This window comes from Ylistrum balloti, unplaced genomic scaffold (genome assembly GCF_031769215.1).
Source record: "Ylistrum balloti isolate Yb309-2 unplaced genomic scaffold, AGI_CSIRO_Ybal_v1 Utg371088, whole genome shotgun sequence".
In the NCBI taxonomy this organism is placed as follows: domain Eukaryota; kingdom Metazoa; phylum Mollusca; class Bivalvia; order Pectinida; family Pectinidae; genus Ylistrum; species Ylistrum balloti.
The window spans coordinates 913,362-938,580 of record NW_026782600.1 but is presented as its reverse complement, the minus strand read 5'-3'; the positions used below and the strand labels follow the sequence as shown (position 1 = coordinate 938,580).

General features: G+C 39.2%; 1 protein-coding gene across 1 annotated transcript in view; it reads right to left on the bottom strand.

Annotated features, from left to right (window-relative positions):
* Positions 1 to 1,599: 1,599 nt before the first annotated feature.
* Positions 1,600 to 25,219, bottom strand: part of LOC132560644 (uncharacterized) — a 32,655-nt gene continuing 9,035 nt past the window's right edge. The window contains exons 3-9 of the mRNA XM_060225308.1: positions 24,011 to 24,177; positions 23,643 to 23,893; positions 22,563 to 23,416; positions 21,899 to 22,198; positions 7,902 to 8,090; positions 2,879 to 3,026; positions 1,600 to 2,482 (exon numbers count right to left, since the gene is read on the bottom strand). Of these exons, the coding sequence (XP_060081291.1) occupies positions 2,157 to 2,482; positions 2,879 to 3,026; positions 7,902 to 8,090; positions 21,899 to 22,198; positions 22,563 to 23,416; positions 23,643 to 23,893; positions 24,011 to 24,177 (2,235 nt within the window). The 3' untranslated portion in view covers positions 1,600 to 2,156. The remainder of the gene's footprint in view (positions 2,483 to 2,878; positions 3,027 to 7,901; positions 8,091 to 21,898; positions 22,199 to 22,562; positions 23,417 to 23,642; positions 23,894 to 24,010; positions 24,178 to 25,219) is intronic.

Sequence of the window (25,219 nt, the reverse complement as noted above, 5' to 3'; positions counted from 1 at the left end):
ACCTTTGATATGTACTGTACACCTTTGATATGTACTGTACACCTTTGATATGTACTGTACACCTTTGATATGTACTGTACATCTTGAATATGCACTGTACACCTTTGATATGTACTGTACACCTTAGATAGGCACTGTACACCTTTGATATGTACTGTACACCTTTGATATGTACTGTACACCTTGTACTGTACATCTTGAATATGCACTGTACACCTTTGATATGTACTGTACATCTTTGATATGTACTGTACATCTTTGATATGTACTGTACATCTTTGATATGTACTGTACACATTTGATATGTACTGTACACATTTGATATGTACTGTACATCTTAGATAGGCACTGTACACCTTTGATATGTACTGTACACCTTAGATAGGCACTGTACACATTTGATATGTACTGTACATCTTGAATATGCACTGTACACCTTTGATATGTACTGTACACCTTTGATATGTACTGTACACCTTAGATAGGCACTGTACACCTTTGATATGTACTGTACACCTTTGATATGTACTGTACACCTTGTACTGTACATCTTGAATATGCACTGTACACCTTTGATATGTACTGTACACCTTTGATATGTACTGTACATCTTTGATATGTACTGTACATCATTGATATGTACTGTACACATTTGATATGTACTGTACATCTTAGATAGGCACTGTACACCTTTGATATGTACTGTACACCTTTGATATGTACTGTACATCTTGAATATGCACTGTACACCTTTGATATGTACTGTACACCTTTGATATGTAGTGTACACCTTTGATATGTAATGTACATCTTTGATAGGTACTTTATAGATTATTCAAAAGAAGACTGAGAATTCCTGGTGAGACGAATATGTCTTACTATATGCGCGTTATATCAGTTTCATAACTGCAATAAAATTTCTTGTACATCAGCTAGTTTTTTAATTCTACATATACTGTACATATCATTTATAAAGCAGTAATACTGTGTAGGTTTGTGTATATCTCACATTTAACGTCCATTACTTGTAAAATGTATTTTTGACAAGACATGTGAATTCTCATTGAGGCTCAAAGTGAAATGCGAATTATGATTAAACAATACAATCTAGATGTGAACATGATCTACACTTCCACCAAACGTGATACTCCGTAAAACCATGCAAACTACAGCAAGATGAAATTATACTCAACACATACGTTAATAATGATAATTTAATAGACAACACTACACAAATTTGTTATCGTGGTGTTAACAATGTATAAACGAATCGTATTACTGCAAACCTACTTTATTAGTGTACCAATATTTCATCAACCGGTGGTTATTTTCGCGGTCTACGGATCAACGTTGTTCAACATAACGTGTGGGAATTCGACATTAAGTAACCTTTGTTAACAACCGTCCGAAAAATTGCAGGAATTCGCTGCAAAATGATTGACACCGTTAAAGCAAGAGGGTGTGCAGTAATACTATGATATTTACATATAACACATACAATATATAGTAACATATACAAAATATACAAATATCCAGAACGATCAGTGAAAATATTCGAGGGATTTCAACTTAAACAAAATTAATTACAAAACTCGGGAAATATTTACAATTAACGGAATTTAATTTGGATAATTTAAATCGATTTTAAATATCGAGAATAAATTATGTAAGTAATAAAAAATCTGAAGTGGATTTCTGGAGTATATCAACACTTTCAATCAGCAGAATGGGTTGGTCATATAGAACGCAATTCATCTGGTATCAAATGATTGAATAGTGTTCTGAGGATTTCGTGTGACGAAAAAGACTGTAGAAGTATCACAAAGCACTGCAATAGCAACTAGAGGTAAAATGGGACATAAGTTGTAATATTAAACTGTAAAGTGGTACAGTGTTACATATAAAGTTAAGATTCCCTTGACACAATACAGGAGTTATTCTATACAGTAGGTAGGAAACATAAGTATTTATCTTATAACAATAAACCTGCGATGTCGACGAAATACAAGATCTCTGAAATGTCAGTACAAATTACCTTGATTTAAGTCTTTGCCACGCTGAACCAATAAAAACTGCTACTATATCAAACCAACACCAATGTTGTGAGTTCAATGGATTTCAGAAATGATAAATAAGTTCTCTATGTGTAGCGTTTATCAGGTAGTTTGTGTGACGCTGTTAAAAAGGGAAATAATCAAAGAAATAAAGATAAGTACTGGTTGGACGGTAGAGTCGTAATAGGTCGTGCCCACGTCAGTGCCTACGTCAGAGCCTACATCAGAGCCCATGACCAGAGGATAGGCCGTAGACTGCTGGGGACATCCAGGGTACTCGTCCATCCGTTGGATATGTGGTGTCCAATCCCCGCAGAGTGGAAAATTCTTGGGAGGTGCGGGCATCTGCTCCACCTCGCCCACCTGGATCACGATACTCATACCCATAGCCATGTGGAAAGCTATGTGACAGTGTAGCAACCAAAATCCTGAAAATAAAGATCACCACGTTTAATATAAAAAAAACTTTGAAGTGACTTCCACTAGACTGAACATGCTTAATTGAGGAATAATCATTAAAACATATAATATTTATCAATTAAAAAGAATAATAACAATGTGCTTTTCATAACAACGACCGGGACAACATCAGTACTTGTAGTAATCAGACGACACAATAAAACATAGAAATAGTAATGTATGTTGTTGTACGTGGTTTGAAAATAAGTTCATCCTGTTATTGAAATCTCAAATAAAATACAGACTACAGACGAAGAGTACTTAAGTGAAAACACGTCTTAGTTGAAACATCAACAAAACAAAATTTACCTGGCAGTAAATATAATTAGTTCTCTGCAATATGAATAATAAGATTTAATATGTACCAGGGTTTTTAGCATGGAACCTGACAATAGTGTAGCCACCATCCGGGACATTAACGGTATCCTTGGTGATCGGCCTGTCCAGATTCCTGCCGATTAACCCTATACGGTCACGCATCTTCACATAATCTACACTGGTTGACGTGTTCAGCTGAATAAAAAGTCATTTAATTAATGGTTAACTTATCGATACGACCTATGTTTTCTCAATAAATAAAGGATATCTGATGGTTTCCTGTTTAATATCTTAAACATTTCACGAGTATTACAGAATATCTCATGAGTGGGAAACACGAATGAAAAAAATAAGAGATATGAGGCAACGTTTTTATATCCCCGCATACTTATATACTGATATAAAGAGGCAACGTTTTTATATCCCCGCATACTTATATACTGATATAAACAGAGGTGTGGACGCCGACGACGACGTAAAAGTAGCATTTTAGTCTCCATATTGTTTTTGGTCGTTGCTTATTTCGAAAACAGCTTTGATTTTATCTTATTGTCTCATAAAAAATAAAGCAGTGGCACATACTTCCAAAGAATTTCTTCTTGATGTAATAATTTGAAAAAAAAGACAATCAAACAAAACAAGGAAATACCAAAATATCAACATAATTTAAACTCAAATTCAATAAACCCTGGGCAAATTATTAACGAAAGAAAGATTTACAAGGGGATTCCTGAAAAGTACGAGGAGAATGAGACCAGGTGTTATGGAAGAGTAAGCCTATTCTGCTCCATCGACGTCGACCGCCATGTAAACATAGACCAATCCAAGCAAAAAAGTCACGTTCTCCATTGAGAACAAGGCATACAACAATGGCACCAGCAGGCAAACTAGCATCAACTAGTCTTCATGTGATTTCGGTGAGAATTTTACTTAACAACGTTACTTTTTGCCAATGTCTGTTATAATCGCGAATTTGTAATCGCAGACATACATCAATCGATATAGTAGTATGATTTGATTGATAATGACATGCTTTCGTAATGTTTAATTAGTTAAAACTGTGGCCTATCAATCATTTATTTTGTCTATATAACAAATATGTTAATTGGACAGTTCGAAACCTCATCAATCATTTTGTTACCTGATAATTATAGTAACACCTTCAATCACATACCGTCGATGAACTCGTTGAACGTTAACACGATAGTAAAATTTACATTTTATCTAGAATAAGAAACAAGGTAATGTACAAATTATACAGAATGCTCACTATTCTTTATCTTTACTATTAGGTTATATTAATTGACTGATTTGCAAAAACAATAGGTATTAAACAGACAAGTTGACACGAAATGAGTTGGTTGAACTTAAAGCATAAAATATCGTTAATACTACATTTAATGCAAAACAACTTATTCCAATGAATATATTCATTGTTCACCTAGCACTGATACTAGTATATATACTACTTTATAACAGTGTAGAATTATTAACATCGGTGAGTCAAGTTTTGAATTTGTTTAAATCCTTTGATATTTACTGATGAGTTATTTAACGAGCTTGCGATTTCACTCGAAAACTCTGCTATATAAAATATTTTGTTAGCTTTACTAATTAATAACCGTTTTTCATAAACTTTTCATAGAAGTGTTTTAACAGGACAACATCCAATTACATGTTATGATATTGACAGTAAAGTTTATCAATTTTAACTGCTTAATACCTACTACGTCACAAGAAACATGTTTTTGTCGTGCATGAATCATCATAATTATACATACGTCTAGACTAACTTGAGTTACGCATGGAATAATATGTAACAGGGTCATGTCATACAATGTTGGCTGTATATCTTTGCATTTACCTGAGGTAATTAACCAAATATATTTCTAAGTGATGTATTCGAACTGCTTGTCAAATAGTTTCGATTTATCGAGATTCAAAAGTATCTATTTACATCTCAATCGTGCAGGTTTCATTTATCAAAGGAATGTACTTTAACATGGTATCACTTAATTAATGAAACCCCGTGCAATGGTGACAGGTAATTCATAAAGGTAACCTTCGGATCAGCATATGCATGATATATGAGTAAAACAAAAACACAGATAGAGAAGGAAACTTTCATATATCATTCTGAAAATTAGGAATGCATAAAGCATGAAACGTGAATACTTCTGTGACCAGAACCGTTCGGGCTGCCCGGTGAAAATAATACTTTTACCGATTAATGATTATGTGCTCCGGTTTACTCGGAAACTTAATCATTCCGAAAAATTGACAGTTCTATCAACTGTATAACATATGAGAACGACACAATCAATCAAAACACACAGTACATTGTTTGTTTGGTGTATCGCCACGTCAACAAACATGGTCGTTTTGAGGCGGAAACTAGTGGCTCTTTCAATGAACATTATGATGACAGGAACATTTTTCAAGTCATCCATAGCAATGACAAACGTACAGCGCTTTCATTTAAAAGTATACATTTAAAAAATATCAAAAATAAGCTTCTCTGAAAATAAGTCTGTAGTTTCTCACGTGAATTAATCTGCATTTTCTTCCTATCAAAGAAAATACGCCGCGTCTAAGAGTTTCTAGGATATTCTACACGCCCATTATTGTATGCACCGATTTCCTGTAACTACTGCAGTGTAGGAAGTGCATGTAAATAAATCATTATTTTAACCAACAATTAAATAAAGTGATTGAAGAATCTGTAAATAGATTTGTAAGTTTATAACGGTAAGGACGTGATCATTAGATAATTGTATTAAGTGACATAGCTTCATTTTGTTTGGGTTTTAGTTATAACAATCATTTACAGACGCAGGACAATTATAGGAGTTTAGATGATAACCATTACTAACATTATACCTAAATATTTGTAAATGGTCAGTGACAGACATTAGACACCTGTTAATAAATTTGCGGTTAGAGGTCAGAGGTCAGTGATAGACTTTAGACACATTTAAATAAATTAGCGGTTATAGGTCAAAGGTCAGTGATAGACATTACACATGTGTAAGTAAATTAGCGGTTAGAGGTCAGAAGTCAGAGGTCAGTGATAGACATTAGACACATGTAAATAAATTAGTGGTTAGAGGTCAGAGGCCAGTGATAGACATTAGACACATGTAAATAAATTAGCGGTTAGAGGTAATGTAATTAAGTCGTTCATTTGTGGTAATATACAATTAAGTCAATGAGATGTTAGCTGTAGTAAAATGTATATATCTCACCAGTAAGTGGTAAAAAGTCATTTGTCTGACATGACTACTACGTTAAAACAGCTCGACAGATAATTCACCCCGACAGGTTGTATGTTTACATGGTGTCAATATATCGGGTCACAGCAATCTCTATCCATCAAGTGTCCGCTAGAATACTATTGTAGTCATATCATAAGATTAACCAACCGTTACATATCTAGACAAGGGCATAAAGGTTACCTCTAGTAACTTTAGTGTACTAAAATCGATGTTTAAAATATTCTTATATCAAAATTGAGATTTTAATTCTACGGAAACTTTAATGTACCATTTCATATAATTAATATATTATTTGTAAGACTAAACCGGATGTGATCAGAGACAATCAATGAATTGTGTAACCCGTCTGACAAATACATGCGTCTTAAAACATGGTACAGTGAATGGTATAGAATGACCATCGTAACTTACGTATCTACAGTATTGTTTAAATAGAAAATAAGCTATTTATGGCACTCATACAATTTACTCGAGGTCCGAAAATGGACATGAACGCAGAACTACCTGAAGTCCATGCCCTGAAACTTATGAAAGAATCTAACAATATATTTATATCGACGTTATATCTAATTGATGTTACTTTTGTATTAGGAAAATTTTAACCGTATTTGGAAATTGGAAACTTTAGCCGCAGATGAAGTTTCGCCCTTTCGGAGGTAGGATGAAAATAAATACCAGACTGCATTTTGTTGTTAAAGCTGAAATACAAAAGTGTATATGTGTGGATTTTTTTTCCTATTTATAAGATTTATTTTTATGTAAGGGTGAAAACACACTGGACGAATGTATATCCTCGACCAAATCACCCGCAAGCATATGCCTCATACATTTCTTGTTTACATTTAATACAATAATAATAAATTAAATCGTCATCTAAAACACGATTAACTATAGCGCCAGAGGAAATAGTCAAAATATAACTTATCAAAGTCATCATACTCGAAGCATCAAACATCGGATATAGACACACCAGTTATACAGACGATATTAACATACATACGTTAATAGTTAACACATTTCATTCACCAATACAGACGATGACAAAGCTGTATCTAAGTGGAAAACAAGCCAATGTAAATGTCATTCTAAATTTACAACACCACACAAACTGTTGTCAGTAGATGTCACCCTGTTGACAAGTGATTGACATTACTCTGGAGAAGAACTTACATCACTTTCTAAATATTTGCTAATAAACATCAGGCTTGTTTTATATAATTCTTATTACAGTCTAGAGCATTTCCTCTTTTACAAAATAAAATGTCCGCTGAAAAAAAACTGTAAGGAATGAAACAATAAATGTTCCTTTACAGTTAAAACAAGAAAACAATCCTTATGTATTATACGAAACATAAACAAGATTCCTGAATGACACCGATAACATGATCCGGAAACAAACAGTAAACAAACACATGCACGCAAATCATGAATCAAATGAGACATAAAAACAAGCAGGACTCAAAAAAGGGAATGTTTCACACAAACACTCAGTAAATCAGTAATTACTGTTGCGATAAGGCTTCGGTCACTAATCAAACTTAGAAACAAATATTTGTCAACAATCATATTTCATCCCTTTGTTTTTGTTTTTTGTTTTGTTTTTTATCCCATTACATGTGTCCAACCTTCATTGTAACAAACGAGTTGTTTACAAACTAGCAGGTTTTATGAACGAGTGAAAGGTTAGGTTGAACGAGTTTTGAGGGGAAAGTGACTCGATAAAAAATGGCATTGTCTCGAAATAGCATACCCCAACCAAAAATAAGTCTTAATTCTAAAAGTAGGATTTAGTTACCTTTTCCGTAGCTACGACCCTAAAGCTATGTCCGTGAAGATGCATGGGGTGACTGTTGTCCAAATGTTTACCCTCATCAATTAGGACAAGCTCCACGACCTCGCCGACCTTGACCCTCAATCGGTGAGTGCACTCGCACAACTGCGATTTGCAATCTACTTGGAAATCGTTTTCGTCACAGAAAAATTGCTATAATGTAGAAGAAAAAAAAGAAGTCACAACGACAATTCACTATTTACAGGGTGCATATATAACTACAAAATACTGGAGCTTATAGTAGTGGCAACACGAGAGTGGTAAAGTGACAGGTAATTGGCTCAATTAATTGTTCTGTTTGCTCCGAAATATACGTGAGAGTACCTTACTGTATAAATATAGCGAGCTGTCGGGAAAATAAATCGCCATCTCCACATTGCATTAGGGTGAAAACATTAATCTAAAGAGTGTTCCTGAGAAAGACAAGGTACATCGGTACTCAGAAATAAGAAACATGTAGTATCGTGGTCCGGGAGGTCAGTGGCCTAGTTTGTGGGCAGGTTTTGGGGATTCTTTCAAATTTGTATTATTTCTCATAAATATCTAAGGTTTCATCTAGAAAAGATGTTGAAAGTGGAGTTAGTTATTCATTTCAATCGATTTCTCTCTGGCAATACAGTGAATACCGTGTATAATACACAAGTCTACACTGAGATACAATAATGACAAGGTGTTAACAATTAGTAACACGGAACTCCTGTAAAAACTGGCAGTGAAAACACAATCACCTTGGCGAAGTGTACTCATTAAGAATAATCCTATTATGTAACTACGAGCGACGAGGAAATCTTATTACAAAGTAACATAATCGAAGCTCAGTAGAGACAGACCATCAACGCTAACTAAAACATTCACTTTCAGACGGTCTACATTCAAGATCAATGAAGTAAGGTACCATGTTTGTACAAACACGTTTAGCGGCTTTACAAACAGAACGAAACATATCACAGAAACCAATATGTCTTATTAGCTGTATTTAATTTATAACTACGTCGTGTAACAAAGATTGAATGTCAACAGAACCTCGAACTTAAAATCAAATTATAACCCAATTAAAGATTTACACGGAGGCCGCTGAAAACGTACGTATAAAATATTCATACGATCAATTTCACCATGAGGATTGACGATTAACTCAGTATTGCCATCAAAAGAAGTTATTATATAACACTCAAGTTGTCGCTAATTTCAACACAAAATCGATGGAACAAGGCTGAAAATTCAACAATGGAAATATTGACACGAAGAAAAAGTAATCGAGATTTGATGAAGATGACGATTGCGTACCACAAAACAACGCCATGAACCAAGAGTGTTACCAAGTAAACTTATTGGTTAATCATTTTGATAAATGTATATTTTCCAATCAATAAAACCGCATAATACGTGAAGACCTTTAAACATATCCACCATTTGTTTAAGAAATATCTTGATATATAACGGTAAAATAAAAGAATCAATCCATGATTTGTTAGGCCACTCATCTATTCCATTAATGGTAAACAGGTTCATCGCTTTAGAATCATGTATTAGATCTTATATAGAACCATTCTATAGATATATCTAAACACGGAAAGCTGTCTCTCAATAGGTATGTGTTTAGTATCACCCTTCACCCTGAAATGTGGGGCCCATATTATGAAGCTGACATGAAGAAGAAATGAATTGTAGTGATCTGAATTATCTAATTCATCGACTGAAATGATCAGAGGCAAACGTACAAACATTCTGAATAAGAAAGGTTTTCTGCCATTCTATAAGAAATATATAACAGAAAGCCCTCCGGAAAAAAAGTTTTGGAAGCTAAAAAAGGATTGTTTATCACTAAACCAAAGTAACACCACAAAACATCAGAATGTGAGAAGACAAAGACAAACAAAACACAACGCATATTAAATTCGAACTAGACTGAACTAACAGGGTGATTTAGATCATCAGAACTAGCAGGGTGATTCAGACCTTCATATGAACTATCAGGGTGATTCAGATCTTCATCAGAACCAGCAGTCATTCGGACCTTCATCAGAACTATCAGTGATTCAGACCTTCATCAGAACTAGCAGGGTGATTCACAGGGTGATTCAGACCTTCATCAGAACTAGCAGTGATTCAGACCTTCATCAGAACTAGCAGTGATTCAGACCTTCATCAGAACTAGCAGTGATTCAGACCTTCATCAGAACTAGCAGTGATTCAGACTTTCATCAGAACTAGCAGGGTGATTCAGACCTTCATCAGAACAAGCAGTGATCCAGATCTTCATCATAACTATCAGGGTAATTCAGATCTTCATCAGAACCAGCAGTGATTCGGACCTTCATCAGAACTATCAGGTTGATTTAGATCTTCATCTGAACTATCAGGGTGATTCAGACCTTCATCAGAACTATCAGGGTGATTCGGACTTTCATCAGAACTAGCAGGGTGATTCAGATCTTCATCAGAACAAGCAGGGTGATTCAGACCTTCATCAGAACTAGCAGGGTGATTCGGACCTTCATCAGAACTAGCAGGCTGATTCAGATCTTCATCAGAGCTAGCAGAGTGATTCAGATCTTCATCAGAGCTAGCAGTGATTCGGATCTTCATCAGAACTAGCAAAGTGATTCGGACCTGCATCAGAACTAGCAGTGATTCAGATCTTCATCAGAACAAGCAGTGATTCAGACCTTCATCAGAACTAGCAGGGTGATTCGGACCTTCATCAGAACTAGCAGGCTGATTTAGATCTTCATCAGAACTAGCATTGATTCAGATCTTCATCAGAACTAGCAGGGTGATTCAGACCTACATCAGAACTAGCAGGCTGATTTAGATCTTCATCAGAACTAGCAGGGTGATTTAGATCTTCATCAGAACTACCAGGGTGATTCAGATCTTCATCAGAACTAGCAGTTATTCAGATCTTCATCAGAACTAGCAGTGATTCAGACCTTCATCAGAACAAGCAGTGATCCAGACCTTCATCAGAACTAGCAGGGTGATTTAGATCTTCATCAGAACTAGCAGGGTGATTTAGATCTTCATCAGAACAAGCAGTGATACAGACCTTCATCAGAACTAGCAGGGTGATTCAGACCTTCATCAGAACTACCAGGGTGATTTTGATCTTCATCAGAACAAGCAGTGATTCAGATCTTCATCAGAACTAGCAGGGTGATTTAGACCTTCATCAGAACAAGCAGTGATTCAGATCTTCATCAGAACAAGCAGTGATTCAGACCTTCATCAGAAATATCAGGGTGATTCAGACCTTCATCTGAACTATCAGGGTGATTTAGATCTTCATCAGAACTATCAGGGTGATTCGGACCTTCATCAGAACTAGCAGGGTGATTCAGATCTTCATCAGAGCTAGCAGTGATTCGGATCTTCATCAGAACTAGCAAAGTGATTCGGACCTGCATCAGAACTAGCAGTGATTCAGATCTTCATCAGAACAAGCAGTGATTCAGACCTTCATCAGAACTAGCAGGGTGATTCGGACCTTCATCAGAACTAGCAGGCTGATTTAGATCTTCATCAAAACTAGCATTGATTCAGATCTTCATCAGAAATAGCAGGGTGATTCAGACCTACATCAGAACTAGCAGGGTGATTTAGATCTTCATCAGAACTATCAGGGTGATTTAGATCTTCATCAGAACTAGCAGGATGATTCAGATCTTCATCAGAACTAGCAGTTATTCAGATCTTCATCAGAACTAGCAGTGATTCAGACCTTCATCAGAACAAGCAGTGATTCAGACTTTCATCAGAACTAGCAGGGTGATTCAGACCTTCATCAGAACTACCAGGGTGATTTTGATCTTCATCAGAACAAGCAGTGATTCAGATCTTCATCAGAACTAGCAGGGTGATTTAGACCTTCATCAGAACAAGCAGTGATTCAGATCTTCATCAGAACAAGCAGTGATTCAGACCTTCATCAGAACTAACAGTGATTCAGACCTTCATCAGAACTAGCAGTGATTCAGACCTGCATCAGACCTAGCAGGGTGATTTAGATCTTCATCAGAACTAGCAGTGATTCAAATCTTCATCAGAACTAGCAGGGTGATTTAGATCTTCATCAGAACTAGCAGGGTGATTCAGATCTTCATCAGAACTAGCAGTTATTCAGATCTTCATCAGAACTAGCAGTGATTCAGATCTTCATCAGAACAAGCAGTGATTCAGACCTTCATCAGAACTAGCAGGGTGATTTAGATCTTCATCAGAACTAGCAGGGTGATTTAGATCTTCATCAGAACAAGCAGTGATTCAGATCTTCATCAGAACTAGCAGGGTGATTCAGACCTTCATCAGAACTAGCAGGGTGATTTTGATCTTCATCAGAACTAGCAGGCTGATTCAGATCTTCATCAGAGCTAGCAGGGTGATTCAGATCTTCATCAGAGCTAGCAGTGATTCGGACCTTCATCAGAACTAGCAAAGTGATTCGGACCTTCATCAGAACTAGCAGGGTGATTCAGATTTTCATCAGAACTAGCAGTGCTTCGGACCTTCATCAGAACTAGCAGGGTGATTCAGACCTTCATCAGAACTAGCAGGGTGATTCAGATCTTCATCAGAACAAGCAGTGATTCAGATCTTCATCAGAACTAGCAGGGTGATTTAGACCTTCATCAGAACTAGCAGGCTGATTCAGATCTTCATCAGAGCTAGCAGGGGTATTCAGATCTTCATCAGAGCTAGCAGTGATTCGGACCTTCATCAGAACTAGCAAAGTGATTCGGACCTTCATCAGACCTAGCATGGTGATTTAGATCTTCATCAGAACTAGCAGTGATTCAGATCTTCATCAGAACTGACAGGGTGATTCAGACCTACATCAGAACAGGGTATTTAGATCTTCAGGCAGGGTGATTTAGATCTTCATCAGAACTAGTAGGGTGATTCAGATCTTCATCAGAACTAGCAGTTATTCAGATCTTCATCAGAACAAGCAGTGATTCAGACCTTCATCAGAACTAGCAGGGTGATTTAGATCTTCATCAGAACTAGCAGGGTGATTTAGATCTTCATCAGAACTACCAGGGTGATTCAGATCTTCATCAGAACTAGCAGTTATTCAGATCTTCATCAGAACTAGCAGTGATTCAGACCTTCATCAGAACAAGCAGTGATTCAGACCTTCATCAGAACTAGCAGGGTGATTTAGATCTTCATCAGAACTAGCAGGGTGATTTAGATCTTCATCAGAACAAGCAGTGATTCAGATCTTCATCAGAACTAGCAGGGTGATTCAGACCTTCATCAGAACTAGCAGGGTGGTTTAGATCTTCATCAGAACAAGCAGTGATTCAGATCTTAATCAGAACTAGCAGGGTGATTAAGATCTTCATCAGAACTAGCAGGGTGATTCAGATCTTCATCAGAACAAGCAGTGATTCAGATCTTCATCAGAACTAGCAGTAATTCAGATCTTCATCAGAACTAGCAGGGTGATTCGGAACTTCATCAGAAATATCAGGGTGATTCAGACCTTCATCTGAACTATCAGGGTGATTTAGATCTTCATCAGAACTAGCAGGGTGATTCAGATCTTCATCAGAACTAGCAGTGATTCGGACCTTCATCAGAACTATCAGGGTGATTTAGATCTTCATCTGAACTATCAGGGTGATTCAGACTTCATCAGAACTAGGGTGATTCGGACTTTCATCAGAACTAGCAGGGTGATTCAGATCTTCATCAGAACAAGCAGTGATTCAGACATCAGAACTAGCAGGGTGATTCAGACCTTCATCAGAACTAGCAGGGTGATTCAGATCTTCATCAGAACTAGCAGTGATTCGGATCTTCATCAGAACTAGCAGTGATTCGTGAACTAGCAGTGATTCAGATCTTCATCAGAACTAGCAGTGATTCAGACCTTCATCAGAACTAGCTTCATTCATCAGAACTAGCAGGGTGATTCAGATCTTCATCAGAACTAGCAGGGAAATGATTCAGATCTTCATCAGAACTAGCAGGATTTAGATCTTCATCAGAACTAGCATCAGATTCACTTCATCAGAACTAGCAGTGATTCAGATCTTCATCAGAACTTCATCAGAACAGTGATTCTTCATCAGAACTAGCTGATTCATCTTCATCAGAACTAGCAGGGTGATTCAGATCTTCATCAGAACTAGCAGGGTGATTCAGACCTTCATCAGTGATTCCCTTCAGAACTAGCAGGGTGATTCAGACTTTCATCAGAACAGCAGTGATTCAGACCTTCATCAGAACTAGCAGGGTGATTTAGATCTTCATCAGAACTTGATTCAGATCTTCATCAGAACTAGCAGGGTGATTCAGAACTTGATTTATCAGAACTAGCAGGGTGATTCAGATCTTCATCAGAACTAGCAGGGTGATTCAGATCTTCATCAGAACTAGCAGGGTGATTCAGATCTTCATCAGAACTAGCAGGGTGATTCATTCATCAGAACTAGCAGGGTGATTCAGACCTTCATCAGAACTAGCAGGGTGATTCAGATCTTCATCAGAACTAGCAGTGATTCAGATCTTCATCAGAACTAGCAGGGTGATTCGGACCTTCATCAGAACTAGCAGGGTGATTAAGAACTTCATCAGAACTAGCAGGGTGATTCATCATCAGAACTAGCAGGGTGATTCAGATCTTCATCAGAATCAAGCAGCAGTGATTCGGACCTTCATCAGAACTAGCAGGGTGATTCGGACCTTCATCAGAACTAGCAGGGTGATTCAGATCTTCATCAGAACTAGCAGTTATTCAGATCTTCATCAGAACTAGCATCTACATCAGAACTAGCAGGGTGATTTAGATCTTCATCAGAACTAGCAGGGTGATTTAGATCTTCATCAGAACTAGCAGGATGATTCAGATCTTCATCAGAACTAGCAGTTATTCAGATCTTCATCAGAACTAGCAGTGATTCAGACCTTCATCAGAACAAGCAGTGATTCAGACTTTCATCAGAACTAGCAGGGTGATTCAGACCTTCATCAGAACTACCAGGGTGATTTTGATCTTCATCAGAACAAGCAGTGATTCAGATCTTCATCAGAACTAGCAGGGTGATTTAGACCTTCATCAGAACAAGCAGTGATTCAGATCTTCATCAGAACAAGCAGTGATTCAGAACCTTCATCAGAACTAGCAGTGATTCAGATCTTCATCAGAACTAGCAGTGATTCAGATCTTCATCAGAACTAGCAGGGTGATTCAGATCTTCATCAGAACTAGCAGGGTGATTCAGATCATCAGAACTTCAGCAGTGATTCAGATCTTCATCAGAACTAGCAGGGTGATTCAGATCTTCATCAGAACTAGCAGGGTGATTCAGATCTTCATCAGAACTAGCAGGGTGGGTGATTTAGATCTTCATCAGAACAAGCAGTGATTCAGATCTTCATCAGAACTAGCAGGGTGATTCAGACCTTCATCAGAACTAGCAGGGTGATTTAGATCTTCATCAGAACTAGCAGGGTGATTCAGATCTTCATCAGAACTACATCAGCAGGGTGATTCAGATCTTCATCAGAACTAGCAGAGTGATTTCAGACCTTCATCAGAACTAGCAGGGTGATTCAGAACTTAATCAGAACAAGAAGAGAGACAGAACTTCATCAGAACTAGCAGGGTGATTCAGATCTTCATCAGAACTAGCAGGGTGATTCAGACCTTCATCAGAACTAGCAGGGTGATTTAGATCTTCATCAGAACTAGCAGGGTGATTCAGATCTTCATCAGAACTAGCAGTGATTCGGATTCATCAGAACTAGCTGATTCGCAGAACTAGCAGGGTGATTCAGATCTTCATCAGAACTAGCAGTGATTTCATCAGAACTAGCAGGGTGATTCAGATCTTCATCAGAATTCTAGCAGCAGGGTGATTCGGACTAGCTTCATCAGATTCGGACTAGACCAGGGTGATTTAGATCTTCATCAGAACTAGCAGTGATTCAGATCTTCATCAGAACTGACAGGGTGATTCAGACCTACATCAGAACTAGCAGGGTGATTTAGACCTTCATCAGAACTAGCAGGGTGATTTAGATCTTCATCAGAACTAGTAGGGTGATTCAGATCTTCATCAGAACTAGCAGTTTTTCAGATCTTCATCAGAACAAGCAGTGATTCAGACCTTCATCAGAACTAGCAGGGTGATTTAGATCTTCATCAGAACTAGCAGGGTGATTTAGATCTTCATCAGAACTACCAGGGTGATTCAGATCTTCATCAGAACTAGCAGTTATTCAGATCTTCATCAGAACTAGCAGTGATTCAGACCTTCATCAGAACAAGCAGTGATTCAGACCTTCATCAGAACTAGCAGGGTGATTTAGATCTTCATCAGAACTAGCAGGGTGATTTAGATCTTCATCAGAACAAGCAGTGATTCAGATCTTCATCAGAACTAGCAGGGTGATTCAGACCTTCATCAGAACTAGCAGGGTGGCTTAGATCTTCATCAGAACAAGCAGTGATTCAGATCTTCATCAGAACTAGCAGGGTGATTTAGATCTTCATCAGAACTAGCAGGGTGATTCAGATCTTCATCAGAACAAGCAGTGATTCAGATCTTCATCAGAACTAGCAGTAATTCAGATCTTCATCAGAACTAGCAGGGTGATTCGGACCTTCATCAGAAATATCAGGGTGATTCAGACCTTCATCTGAACTATCAGGGTGATTTAGATCTTCATCAGAACTAGCAGGGTGATTCAGATCTTCATCAGAACTAGCAGTGATTCGGACCTTCATCAGAACTATCAGGGTGATTTAGATCTTCATCTGAACTATCAGGGTGATTCAGACCTTCATCAGAACTATCAGGGTGATTCGGACTTTCATCAGAACTAGCAGGGTGATTCAGATCTTCATCAGAACAAGCAGTGATTCAGACCTTCATCAGAACTAGCAGGGTGATTCGGACCTTCATCAGAACTAGCAGGGTGATTCAGATCTTCATCAGAGCTAGCAGTGATTCGGATCTTCATCAGAACTATCAAAGTGATTCGGACCTGCATCAGAACTAGCAGTGATTCAGATCTTCATCAGAACAAGCAGTGATTCAGACCTTCATCAGAACTAGCAGGGTGATTCGGACCTTCATCAGAACTAGCAGGCTGATTTAGATCTTCATTAAAACTAGCATTGATTCAGATCTTCATCAGAAATAGCAGGGTGATTCAGATCTACATCAGAACTAGCAGGGTGATTTAGATCTTCATCAGAACTAGCAGGGTGATTTAGATCTTCATCAGAACTAGCAGGATGATTCAGATCTTCATCAGAACTAGCAGTTATTCAGATCTTCATCAGAACTAGCAGTGATTCAGACCTTCATCAGAACAAGCAGTGATTCAGACTTTCATCAGAACTAGCAGGGTGATTCAGACCTTCATCAGAACTACCAGGGTGATTTTGATCTTCATCAGAACAAGCAGTGATTCAGATCTTCATCAGAACTAGCAGGGTGATTTAGACCTTCATCAGAACAAGCAGTGATTCAGATCTTCATCAGAACAAGCAGTGATTCAGACCTTCATCAGAACTAACAGTGATTCAGACCTTCATCAGAACTAGCAGTGATTCAGACCTGCATCAGACCTAGCAGGGTGATTTAGATCTTCATCAGAACTAGCAGTGATTCAAATCTTCATCAGAACTAGCAGGGTGATTTAGATCTTCATCAGAACTAGCAGGGTGATTCAGATCTTCATCAGAACTAGCAGTTATTCAGATCTTCATCAGAACTAGCAGTGATTCAGATCTTCATCAGAACAAGCAGTGATTCAGACCTTCATCAGAACTAGCAGGGTGATTTAGATCTTCATCAGAACTAGCAGGGTGATTTAGATCTTCATCAGAACAAGCAGTGATTCAGATCTTCATCAGAACTAGCAGGGTGATTCAGACCTTCATCAGAACTAGCAGGGTGATTTTGATCTTCATCAGAACTAGCAGGCTGATTCAGATTTTCATCAGAGCTAGCAGGGTGATTCAGATCTTCATCAGAGCTAGCAGTGATTCGGACCTTCATCAGAACTAGCAAAGTGATTCGGACCTTCATCAGAACTAGCAGGGTGATTCAGATCTTCATCAGAACTAGCAGTGCTTCGGACCTTCATCAGAACTAGCAGGGTGATTCAGACCTTCATCAGAACTAGCAGGGTGATTCAGATCTTCATCAGAACAAGCAGTGATTCAGATCTTCATCAGAACTAGCAGGGTGATTTAGACCTTCATCAGAACTAGCAGGCTGATTCAGATCTTCATCAGAGCTAGCAGGGTGATTCAGATCTTCATCAGAGCTAGCAGTGATTCGGACCTTCAGCAGAACTAGCAAAGTGATTCGGACCTTCATCAGACCTAGCATGGTGATTTAGATCTTCATCAGAACTGGCAGTGATTCAGATCTTCATCAGAACTGGCAGGGTGATTCAGACCTACATCAGAACTAGCAGGGTGATTTAGATCTTCATCAGAACTAGCAGGGTGATTTAGATCTTCATCAGAACTAGCAGGGTGATTCAGATCTTCATCAGAACTAGCAGTTATTCAGATCTTCATCAGAACAAGCAGTGATTCAGACCTTCATCAGAACTAGCAGGGTGATTTAGATCTTCATCAGAACTAGCAGGGTGATTTAGATCTTCATCAGAACTACCAGGGTGATTCAGATCTTCATCAGAACTAGCAGTTATTCAGATCTTCATCAGAACTAGCAGTGATTCAGACCTTCATCAGAACAAGCAGTGATTCAGACCTTCATCAGAACTAGCAGGGTGATTTAGATCTTCATCAGAACTAGCAGGGTGATTTAGATCTTCATCAGAACAAGCAGTGATTCAGATCTTCATCAGAACTAGCAGGGTGATTCAGACCTTCATCAGAACTAGCAGGGTGGTTTAGATCTTCATCAGAACAAGCAGTGATTCAGATCTTCATCAGAACTAGCAGGGTGATTTAGATCTTCATCAGAACTAGCAGGGTGATTCAGATCTTCATCAGAACAAGCAGTGATTCAGATCTTCATCAGAACTAGCAGTAATTCAGATCTTCATCAGAACTAGCAGGGTGATTCGGACCTTCATCAGAAATATCAGGGTGATTCAGACCTTCATCTGAACTATCAGGGTGATTTAGATCTTCATCAGAACTAGCAGGGTGATTTAGATCTTCATCAGAACTAGCAGTGATTCAGACCTTCATCTGAACTAGCAGGGTGATTCAGACCTTCATCAGAACTAGCAGTGATTCAGATCTTCATCAGAACTAGCAGGGTGATTCGGACCTTCATCAGAAATATCAGGGTGATTCAGACCTTCATCTGAACTATCAGGGTGCTTTAGATCTTCATCAGAACTAGCAGGGTGATTTAGATCTTCATCAGAACTAGCAGTGATTCAGACCTTCATCTGAACTAGCAAAGTGATTCGGACCTTCATTAGAACTAGCAGTGATTCAGATCTTCATCAGAACTAGCAGGGTGATTTAGATCTTCATCAGAACTAGCAGTGATTCAGACCTTCATCTGAACTAGCAGGGTGATTCAGACCTTCATCAGAACTAGCAGTGATTTAGATCTTCATCAGAACTAGCAGGGTGATTCGGACCTTCATCAGAACTAGCAGGGTGATTCGGACCTTCATCAGAACTAGCAGGGTGATTTAGATCTTCATCAGAACTAGCAGGGTGATTTAGATCTTCATCAGAAATATCAGGGTGATTCAGACCTTCATCTGAACTATCAGGGTGCTTTAGATCTTCATCAGAACTAGCAGGGTGATTTAGATCTTCATCAGAACTAGCAGGGTGATTCGGACCTTCATCAGAACTAGCAGGGTGATTCGGACCTTCATCAGAACTAGCAGGGTGATTTAGATCTTCATCAGAACTAGCAGGGTGATTTAGATCTTCATCAGAAATATCAGGGTGATTTAGATCTTCATCAGAACTAGCAGGGTGATTTAGATCTTCATCAGAACTAGCAGGGTGATTCGGACCTTCATCAGAACTAGCAGGGTGATTTAGATCTTCATCAGAACTAGCAGGGTGATTTAGATCTTCATCAGAACTAGCAGCAGTGATTTCAGAACTAGCAGGGTGATTTAGATCTTCATCAGAACTAGCAGGGTGATTTAGATCTTCATCAGAACTAGCAGTGATTCAGATCTTCATCAGAACTAGCAGGGTGATTTAGATCTTCATCGGAACTAGCAGGGTGATTTAGATCTTCATCAGAACTAGCAGGGTGATTTAGATCTTCATCAGAAATATCAGGGTGATTCAGACCTTCATCTGAACTATCAGGGTGCTTTAGATCTTCATCAGAACTAGCAGGGTGATTCAGACCTTCATCTGAACTATCAGGGTGCTTTAGATCTTCATCAGAACTAGCAGGGTGATTTAGATCTTCATCAGAACTAGCAGGGTGATTCGGACCTTCATCAGAACTAGCAGGGTGATTCAGATCTTCATCAGAACTAGCAGGGTGATTTAGATCTTCATCAGAACTAGCAGGGTGATTCAGATCTTCATCAGAACAAGCAGTGATTCAGATCTTCATCAGAACTAGCAGTAATTAAGATCTTCATCAGAACTAGCAGGGTGATTCGGACCTTCATCAGAAATATCAGGGTGATTCAGACCTTCATCTGAACTATCAGGGTGATTTAGATCTTCATCAGAACTAGCAGGGTGATTTAGATCTTCATCAGAACTAGCAGTGATTCAGACCTTCATCTGAACTAGCAGGGTGATTCAGACCTGCATCAGAACTAGCAGTGATTCAGATCTTCATCAGAACTAGCAGGGTGATTCGGACCTTCATCAGAAATATCAGGGTGATTCAGACCTTCATCTGAACTATCAGGGTGCTTTAGATCTTCATCAGAACTAGCAGGGTGATTTAGATCTTCATCAGAACTAGCAGGGTGATTTAGATCTTCATCAGAAATATCAGGGTGATTCAGACCTTCATCGGAACTATCAGGGTGCTTTAGATCTTCATCAGAACTAGCAGGGTGATTCAGACCTTCATCTGAACTATCAGGGTGCTTTAGATCTTCATCAGAACTAGCAGGGTGATTTAGATCTTCATCAGAACTAGCAGGGTGATTCGGACCTTCATCAGAACTAGCAGGGTGATTTAGATCTTCATCAGAACTAGCAGGGTGATTTAGATCTTCATCAGAACTAGCAGGGTGATTCGGACCTTCATCAGAACTAGCAGGGTGATTTAGATCTTCATCAGAACTAGCAGGGTGATTTAGATCTTCATCAGAACTAGCAGTGATTCAGATCTTCATCAGAAGTAGCAGGGTGATTTAGATCTTCATCAGAACTAGCAGGGTGATTTAGATCTTCATCAGAACTAGCAGGGTGATTTAGATCTTCATCAGAACTAGCAGGGTGATTCGGACCTTCATCAGAAGTAGCAGGGTGATTTAGATCTTCATCAGAACTAGCAGGGTGATTTAGATCTTCATCAGAACTAGCAGTGATTCAGATCTTCATCAGAACTAGCAGGGTGATTTAGATCTTCATCAGAACTAGCAGAGTGATTTAGACCTTCATCAGAACTAGCAGGGTGGCTCATTATTTGTCCTGAGTAAACTAATCCTAAAATTCAAAATTAAATAAATCGGTGAGACACCTATCAAAGAAAAATCCCAGAGAAGATGGCGGATAGAAGGCAAGACATCTCTACAGCTGTAATGACTTTAACAGATTGAGATCAGTTTCTTCAATATCCGTATATATATAACGGTTCTGAGATACAGATATATGGTAACCATTCAGCCAGATCGACATACCATCCATACAAGTGGGTGAATACTTGTCCAAGGAACTGGCCTTTGGCTATGTAAATCAGGTACATTAGTGGTAGCTCATGAATAACAAACGTTACATGAACCAGAATGAAGGGTTTTAAAGATAGTGATCACGACGGTCACGTGTAGTAAAATATACTTACAGAGGCACGATGATACTGAGACAATGGTGGCGATGGGGGGTTGATGTAGGTGATACCGTTAATCTGAGGAGTGAAGAGATGATGGGCGTGATGACCAACTCCTGCCCTCATCTGAGACGACAACGAGTAGAAATCTGGGTCATGGAAGCGGTAGTTTTCCACCAAGTTGAAGTCCATACCAAGATAAAACTGCCTATCTGGGATGGATTTGAGAGAAATGTCGTTTGGTTCTGTCGATAACAGATCTGCCACAGTGATCACCCCGTCTGAATTCATCTCTTCGTTGAAGGGATTCAGCTTCTGTAGGGATAGATATCATAATTTCCTTATTTGTATTCATTCGAACAACAAAAAAACTACTTACTATATCTTCAAATAAAAACAGTATCAATGATTTTAATTTTCCCGTTATCTGTTAACATTCAACGGTCACTTAATACCAAATTTCGCCAGAAGAGTTTCCGATAAGGAAAAACAAAGCACGCCCCTGTTGATTTTACCGCGGCATAATCAGTGATTTGTTTACCTCGACCAAGGAATGGCAAATGAAAACATACATAAAATTTTGTGTGATTTTTATAAAGGCAAATGAGCTGTATAATAAAGCGATGTAAATGCTACACAAATATTAACTCAGTGGCAACATTGCAAATAAATTACTTACCATACCATATCGATGGCCACTTTCATAGTCCGTACATCCACGTGGAAGTGTGTCGGACGCATCTACATAACGCAGGATGGCGGTCTGAGCAGCAGATTTCATTTCTGGTCCACAATCTGCCATGCCCTTGGTTCGAATCCAATAATTATCAACAGGATTGGTGGCGTCAATTATAACATCATAACGTTCACCGGCAAACATATTTAAAGACTCTACCTTAACAGGTTTAAATGGAGATCCGTCAGAACTAATCACAATCAGAGTATGGTTATCAACAGAAAAATTAATGGGACAATTGTTGACTCCGTTGCTTATCAAACGGAATCGATGCCGGAAGCCTTGAGAAACAAGGAAGACAGCATGGGGCGTGTGCACTCCCCGGTCCTTACTACAACCTGGCTTTTCTGAGCTCCTTCTTGACCGTTGATGATGGTGATGGCCATCAGTTGTACCGTCAGTATGCATGTTTTCACGAGCACTTTCCAAATGCCCCTCTGGCGTTGTTGCAGGGTGTGTTCCGATTGGCTGTCCCATGTCGCCATGTGCATCATTCCCTGCCATTCCTTGGTGGTCACCATGAGACATAGGAGGTTCAGTGGCCAACATAGTCGGACTAGGACCATGTGACAAATGGTTAGAATTTTGATCATGTGATTGGTCACTATGCGTCATACCATTATGACCGGATATGATGGAACCTCCGCTGTGTACAGTTGGTTGGTTATGAGGTACTGTTCCCATTGAGTGCATCTCGTGGCCATCATGTCCATTGTTGGCCGTCGCGTGGTCCATGTGTCCATGGGAATGGTCGTTATGAGACGGAGACTCACTAAACAGATACTTGGACCCGTGACCTGATCATAGAAATTTCATTAGTATCAATTCGACTTAAATGCATCAATACAAAAAAGTAAAAAAAAAACGATCCAAATGACGGTGTGAGATGTCGCGCAACAGTTAAGGTTATATGTTGTCAACCAATGACGATGGAGCCAGTGCAACTCCTTAAATAGCTTAGATTTGCTGACCAATGCACGTAACCCAATGACAAGTAACATACAATAGACACGTGACACTGACCGTTAATGAGGATGGAGTCCGGAGCGTGTTCAGTCATAGCGTGGTGGTGTCCGGTGTATCGAGTGGCGCTCATTTCCGACAACCAATCATTAATGATCACCGTATGGTCAGGGAGGTCGAAATCATACTCAGCAGCATGCACGTCACGTGATCGTGGTTGGCGAATCACAAGAGCCCCAAATAGACCATCAGCTCTTTGCAGGCCGGCGTGCGCATGCCAATAATGAGTGCCCGGAAGTTCTGCCAAAAAACTAATAATATATTTCCTCTTAGCATACAGCGTATCTATTTGATATCATACAATGAAAAATTCAGTCAGATGACGTCTTCGGCGATTTGTGAATGATACAAAGTGTAACTTTACATACTCGTACTGAAATGTGGAGTGAGCATGGATAGGGCACTGCGTCAACATGGAAACGCCGTCCATGTGAGGAGTTCCGTGTTGGAGAACCCCGTGCCAATGAATGGTGGTCCCCTCTGATCCTTCTAGCATGTTCTTTACATTCACCCGGATAACATCTCCGACACAAACCTACAATACATTATCTTGATATCTTCAATCTATATCGTAAATAACATCACAGTCGCTACAATTGGAATACCCACTTTTAGGATCTGGAAATATGCAAGAACTGAACGCGACTTTAATTATGATCCAACAATAAACATAGTGATCAACGTAATTCTAGTATCACTGACGCGACCAACAAGGACGGAACAGTTGTGGGACAGACTCTAGTATCACTGACGCGTCACACAAGGACGAAACAGTCCTACGACACACTCTAGTATCACTGACGCGACGAACAAGGACGGAACAGTTGTGGGACAGACTCTAGTATCACTGACGCGTCACACAAGGACGAAACAGTCCTACGACACACTCTAGTATCACTGACGCGACGAACAAGGACGGAACAGTTGTGGGACAGACTCTAGTATCACTGACGCGTCACACAAGGACGGAACAGTCCTACGACACACTCTAGTATCACTGACGCGTCCAATATGGACGGAACAGTCGTACTACACACTCTAGTATCACTGACGCGTCACACAAGGACGGAACAGTTGTGGAACAGACTCTAGTATCACTGATGCGTCACACAAGGACGGAACAGTCCTACGACACACTCTAGTATCACTGACGCGACCAATAAGGACGGAACAGTTGTGGAACAGACTCTAGTATCACTGACGCGTCACACAAGGACGGAACAGTCCTACGACACACTCTAGTATCACTGACGCGTCCAACATGGACGGAACAGTCGTACAACACACTCTAGTATCACTGACGCGTCCAACATGGACGGAACAGTCGTACTACACACTCTAGTATCACTGACGCGTCCAACATTGACGTAACAGTCGTACTACACACTCTAGTATCACTGACGCGTCCAGCAAGGACACAACAGTTGTGGGACAGACTCTAGTATCACTGACGCGTCCAACATGAACGTAACAGTCGTGCTACACACTCTAGTATCACTGAAGCGACCAACATGGACGGAACAGTCGTACTACACACTCTAGTATCACTGACGCGACCAACATGGACGTTACAGTCG